Here is a 5,390-nt window from a genome sequence, read left to right as displayed (position 1 = left end):
AACACTGTTCTTAGAGATGAGTAATAGTTAGCGCACATTGTGATGTGCTAAACAGCATTACCAGAAACAGCTGAAATAACCATTATTTATATCAGATTCGACTTTTTATTTTTAGAATAGCAATTTCTTAAGCCACTTAATGGATGTTGTGCTAAAACAGCTGTTAAGTGTTTTTGTCAGTTATCGTTTGAGAACATTTAATAGGCGTGCTAGTGAAAGTTCAATTTTGCGAACAATAATTCAAACGAAAAACAGCTGAACAGCAGTACATATATATATTTAATATATAGTAAGCACAGAGAAAGCCAATAGGAAAATAAAAATCTTTTTATTTTAGGCTTTGCCGATTATTCTTGCACATGTGCTTTCAGTGTGACCGCAGACAAGTGAAAATACTAAGAACACAAACAGCTGGAATATAGGATTAGGTGGCAGCACCACCACGCCGGTTTCGACCAATCAACAGCAACCACGACGCACACACACAATCATAGATAGTTTTTTGATAATTTTTGCCAGCCGTGTTATTTTGACGAGCTGAAATTCACTCATAAGACCAGAAAACGATGTTCAATTAAATAAAACCACACATCGCAAAGACTAACCACGTAGCCTAATTAACACACACACACAATGCAGCTAATCAAGGGCCTGCTACTCGTGCAGCTAGCGCTCCTCCTGATAGACGAGGCGCTGGCGGGGCGAGACTTCTACAAGATTCTCAATGTGAAGCGAAATGCCAACACAAATGAAATAAAGAAGGCGTACAGGCGTCTGGCCAAGGAGCTGCATCCGGACAAAAACAAAGATGATCCGGATGCGTCCACCAAATTTCAGGATCTTGGCGCAGCCTACGAGGTGCTCTCGAATGCGGACAAAAGGAAGACCTACGATCGCTGCGGCGAGGAATGCCTGAAGAAGGAGGGCATGATGGACCATGGCGGCGATCCCTTCTCCAGTTTCTTTGGCGATTTTGGCTTTCATTTTGGCAACGGCGATCCGCACCAGCATGATACGCCCCGTGGCGCAGACATTGTGATGAACTTGTATGTCTCCCTCGAGGAGCTCTACTCGGGCAACTTTGTGGAGATTGTGCGCAACAAGCCGGTAATGAAGCCCGCCTCCGGCACGCGCAAATGCAATTGCCGGCAGGAGATGGTCACCCGCAATTTGGGTCCCGGACGCTTCCAAATGATACAGCAAACCGTTTGCGATGAGTGTCCCAACGTGAAGCTGGTCAACGAGGAGCGCACCTTAGAGATTGAGGTGGAACAGGGCATGGTCGATGGCCAGGAGACACGCTTCGTAGCCGAGGGTGAGCCCCATATTGACGGTGAGCCCGGCGATCTCATTGTCCGTGTGCAGCAGATGCCACACGCACGTTTCCTGCGCAAGGCCGACGATTTGTACACAAACGTGACCATTAGCCTGCAGGATGCACTCATTGGTTTTACAATGGAGATTAAGCATCTGGACGGGCACAGTGTGAGCGTGACGCGCGAGAAAATCACTTGGCCTGGCGCACGCATACGCAAGAAGGGCGAGGGCATGCCCAACTTTGAGAACAACAATCTGACGGGCAATCTTTACATAACATTCGATGTGGAGTTCCCCAAGCAAGACTTGACCGAGGAGGACAAAGAAGGTTGGCTACCAAATCCGAATCCCAAGTTAACACCTCTAAACTTGTATTGTTTCTCTTTGCAGCGCTCAAGAAAATACTCCAGCAGTCGTCCATAAATCGGATCTACAATGGATTGTGAATCGTTCGGACTTGAACCAGGGCTATACTTTAAGTAGTATTTATTGTAGGTGTCGAAGACTTTTGTTGCCAGTAGATGTTGTGTGCAAAACCTTAACATAGTCTAGTAATTGTAAAATATATATCAATTCGGGGTCGTTCCACAAGCCACAAACGACTGTAGCAACATGAACAGAAAAAACAAAAGAAAAATAAATTACATTAAATTAAAAAAAAAAAAATTGTCTTATTTGTGAGGCCTGAGAGTATGCAAGGTATGCAGACTCGTGTACAGGGTATGCTGTGCCAACTTTCTGGCAACGCTGGCCAACAGCTGTTAAATTCGGCGCAGGACAAACAGGCGCTGGAGCTTGAGTAAGATAGAGAGGGAAAGGGGGGCGAGAGAGAGCGCGCGGTCTGCGGGTTAAAGAGCGCAGAATTTTTCAGCAGTGCGGACGTTCAGCAACGGCGCTGCAGCTTTAATTAAAAACAGAACGAATGAAAAAAAAAAAAAACTATATACAAAAGAAACGCTACTTAACAACTGTTAATTTGAGTTAGTTTATCGTAAACATTTCAGTGGCTTGGTTGCATTTGGCAGGCAGTACCGTTACAAGCGCACCTAACCTCAAAGAAAAGGACTGCTCAAGATTTGGATTAAAAATTCAAGAGCAACCATTTTGCAGCAATAATAAATTGCATAAATGTAATGCATGTCGCCTGATTCTACATCAATTCAAGGTGAGTGCTTATGCTATTCGATGCCAATTTTAAAAGGGCAGCCAAGTAACGCTTGGCTTTAACTGCCTGCCTGCCAGTCCCCCAGCCCCCCATCCCCCAGCCCACTTCCACCCGCTCGACCGCATTCCTTTATCGATTTTCTGTGCGCGTTGCCCCTTTTACTTGAGCTGACCCAAAAAAAAAAACCAAGAAGCAGGCAGGCTGCCCAGGGGTGGCAACCGGCGGCAATTGCGTGCCCAGGGCTACTAAGTGGGCGGCATTCGTTATTAATTGGCCAGTTGGTCAGTAGGTCCTGGCCCACATCCGCATTGTATTAGCCCAACCGTTACAGATTGCATTCGTCCACTCGCTCCACTTGATGACATCCAGGCAATTTCTGATCTTCATTCTGTTGCTGATACCATGGCCGCCGTCCAACGTGATCAAGATACTCTGCTCGCGAGATAACAGCCGTCTGGTGCGCAAGATTGTGCGCTCCAAGTGGACGCCCATATTGGATAAGCATCAGGTAATGTTGCTAAACAAAATAATATTAAGAAGAGCCGTACTGATGCAGCTGGTTTGCGCAGGTGAAGCTGCCCTTGGAGTGTCCGCTGCATCCGCTGAGAGATGTGTTTGCGCCGCGTCAGGATGAGAAGCAGCGGGATCGGCCCACACAGTGGACCTGCCGGCTTTGTGGCAAGAGTTTCTATCAGGAAAAGTATCTGGACTTGCACTTTGATACGCGCCACAAGCACATCATCAATGAGGTAAGGCCTGATTAACTGGGAAAGCGTATCCTTCTAAAGTAAATCTCCTTTTAGGCAGAGGACGCCGTTTGCCTGGCCGACTTTTGCGATATAATGCGCTGCGAGGTATTCCAAACGGAGGACGCTTCTAGCCTGAAGTTTGGGGATCAGCACATTGTCACCGATATCGAAGTTTGGGGTGACTCTCTGGGTCAGAACTCCGCACTGGCCAAAGCGAATGCCGCATACTTGAGTTTAATACCAAGGCAAGTCTCAGATAATCCAATGGAATTGTTTGCTGATCCATTTGCTTGCAGAACTTCCACATTGAGTGCCACACGTGCAGCTAAAGTACAAAATCGTCAATTACTCCAAGAGAAGCCAAGTCCCAGCAAGGAGCAGCCATTGGCCGCAGATGCCAACAGCGCCGAGGAAGGCTCAGCGGCGAAGCCCAAATCTGCCGGCGAGAAACTGCTGCTGAAGCTAAAGGAGTTGAGTCAGACGCATCTGAAGCGTGCGGCACAAGCCGCGCCGGCGTCCGAGGCCAAGCAGAACGCGACAGCGGAGGCGGAACAGAGCGGCGACGGAGAGGGCAGCGGTCAGCCGGATGCCGCCAAGAGCTCGGACGCTGGCAACGGTCAGACCAAGGTGCGTGTCAACTGCAAGCCGGAAGAGCTGAGCAAGCTGAAGGCACGCTGCGAGCTGCTGTTACGCAGCTGCATTGGCGGCCTATTGCTGGCCATGTCGGATCAGGCGTTCAAGGAGATGGAGGAGGAGATGAACAAGGCGGTCTGCTGGTATCTGACATGCGATCGGTACTGGGAAGATGGCCCGCTGGAACCACGTGCCTTTCCCTGGGGTCTAATCGTCATACTCATATTCGTTCTATCGACGGGCATCTGTTTCTGCTACTACATCATTTGGATACTGTTTGAGTAAGTGTGTCACGGCCGCAGCAATAGCCCCCAGCCCATTTGAGATTGAGCCAACCCCAAGTCATTTGTTTCAGCTCCGAAGAAACGACAATCAATGCCAACCACTATGCCGGCGTCGGACCCGGCGGCAGCATATACATGCCCCATCCCTCGCACCACTACCAGCACGACTATGCCACCCAGCAAGAGCTGCAGCTGGACGCCGGCGCGACACCTGGTCGGACTGCCGACCTACAGCAGCAACAGCAGCAGCAGCAACAGTTCTACTACCAGCAACAGCAGCAACAGCAGCAGCAGCAGCAGCAGCAGGCGCGCGAATTGTACCCCGAACCAGTTCAATATCATCGGCACAGTCCGCGTCACACGTACATCGCCGATCAGCGTCCAGCGGCGGGGTCGGCGGTGGCGGCGGGGGGTCAGGGAACGCCAACCAGCTCGTCGGCAGGCGGCCGGCAAGTGGGGGGCTCGTCATCCAACGCCAACACGCCGCTGCATCGACACTCGACCAGCCTGGTCTACCCACAGGACATTTTAGACCGACGCGACTATACAAATAGCTCCGGCCGGCCCATAGCCACAAGCGTGGTGAGCAATGTGAGCACGTCTGGTGTTGTCTCCGGTGAACCGTCGCGTCACTACAATACGCATCCGCGGCCGCTGGACACGCGACACCGTCATGTGGGCGCCTCGCAGCAATCGTTGCGTGGCTCCTCCTCCACGCACGAGATTGTGCAGAGCGAGGTGGGTGGACAGAATGAACACTACATATATGTCACCTATCCGCCGGATCTGAAGAAGCGGTACTTCGACAAGTACGAGTAGAAACAGAGACCAAAGAGTTGCAGAGAGCGACAGCGTGAGAGAGAGAGAGAGAGGGAGAGGGGAAGAGAGCGAGAGAACAACCTAAACCCAGTTGGTTTTTTACTTTAGCCTGCAAATACTAGATTTGTGAACTGTGCTGTATTTTTGAATTCTACAAAAAAAGAAAACAATCGAATAAAATCGCAATATATTGCTATATTATAAAGAAAATGTGAACTTTTTGTTATTATTATTAGTGTACTTACCTCATGTGATGAATGCGCACGTTAAGATGGAGTGCCGCGAAATTCCACTCGCATGTGTGGAAAGATCGCAAAAACGTTTGTATGAAACTTCTTTGATTACCGTCCAATCGTTTCACACTTCCCGAAAAATGCATCCCTCCTTGATGCATATACATGCATACATGCAAACATACACACA

General features: G+C 49.4%; 2 protein-coding genes across 3 annotated transcripts; both read left to right on the top strand.

Annotated features, from left to right (window-relative positions):
- The first annotated feature begins 357 nt into the window (after nt 1-357).
- Nucleotides 358-1,941, top strand: shv (DnaJ homolog shv). Its single transcript, XM_002052800.4, has 2 exons — nt 358-1,645; nt 1,708-1,941. Exons 1-2 carry the CDS (start codon nt 634-636, stop codon nt 1,761-1,763), a joined length of 1,068 nt encoding a protein of 355 aa, XP_002052836.1. The 5' UTR covers nt 358-633; the 3' UTR covers nt 1,764-1,941.
- Nucleotides 1,942-2,026: 85 nt separating this feature from the next.
- Nucleotides 2,027-5,178, top strand: LOC6627775 (uncharacterized). 2 transcript variants are annotated; one of them, XM_002052801.4, is made up of 6 exons: nt 2,027-2,482; nt 2,814-2,990; nt 3,052-3,231; nt 3,286-3,476; nt 3,528-4,145; nt 4,220-5,178. In XM_002052801.4, the coding sequence occupies exons 2-6, from the start codon at nt 2,841-2,843 to the stop codon at nt 4,965-4,967; spliced, it is 1,887 nt and encodes a 628-aa protein (XP_002052837.3). In that variant the 5' UTR covers nt 2,027-2,482; nt 2,814-2,840; the 3' UTR covers nt 4,968-5,178. The 2 variants fall into 2 exon arrangements, with proteins under 2 accessions (XP_002052837.3, XP_032294238.1); XM_032438347.2 differs by having other exon boundaries at nt 4,207-4,841.
- Nucleotides 5,179-5,390: the final 212 nt, after the last annotated feature.

Source organism: Drosophila virilis, chromosome 4 (assembly GCF_030788295.1).
Source record: "Drosophila virilis strain 15010-1051.87 chromosome 4, Dvir_AGI_RSII-ME, whole genome shotgun sequence".
NCBI lineage: Eukaryota > Metazoa > Arthropoda > Insecta > Diptera > Drosophilidae > Drosophila > Drosophila virilis.
Note: the sequence above shows the minus strand (reverse complement) of the source record. Positions and strands in the feature narration are given on the sequence as shown.

What these genes read in the sequence shown, in the direction of transcription:
- shv (XM_002052800.4), top strand. Translation starts at nt 634, where the DNA reads ATGCAGCTAATCAAGGGCCTGCTACTCGTGCAGCTAGCGCTCCTCCTG. An exon ending in GACCGAGGAGGACAAAGAAG is followed by an intron (nt 1,646 to 1,707) that starts GTTGGCTACCAA and finishes TTCTCTTTGCAG; the next exon opens with CGCTCAAGAAAATACTCCAG.
- LOC6627775 (XM_002052801.4), top strand. Translation starts at nt 2,841, where the DNA reads ATGACATCCAGGCAATTTCTGATCTTCATTCTGTTGCTGATACCATGG. An exon ending in CCATATTGGATAAGCATCAG is followed by an intron (nt 2,991 to 3,051) that starts GTAATGTTGCTA and finishes TGGTTTGCGCAG; the next exon opens with GTGAAGCTGCCCTTGGAGTG. An exon ending in ACAAGCACATCATCAATGAG is followed by an intron (nt 3,232 to 3,285) that starts GTAAGGCCTGAT and finishes ATCTCCTTTTAG; the next exon opens with GCAGAGGACGCCGTTTGCCT.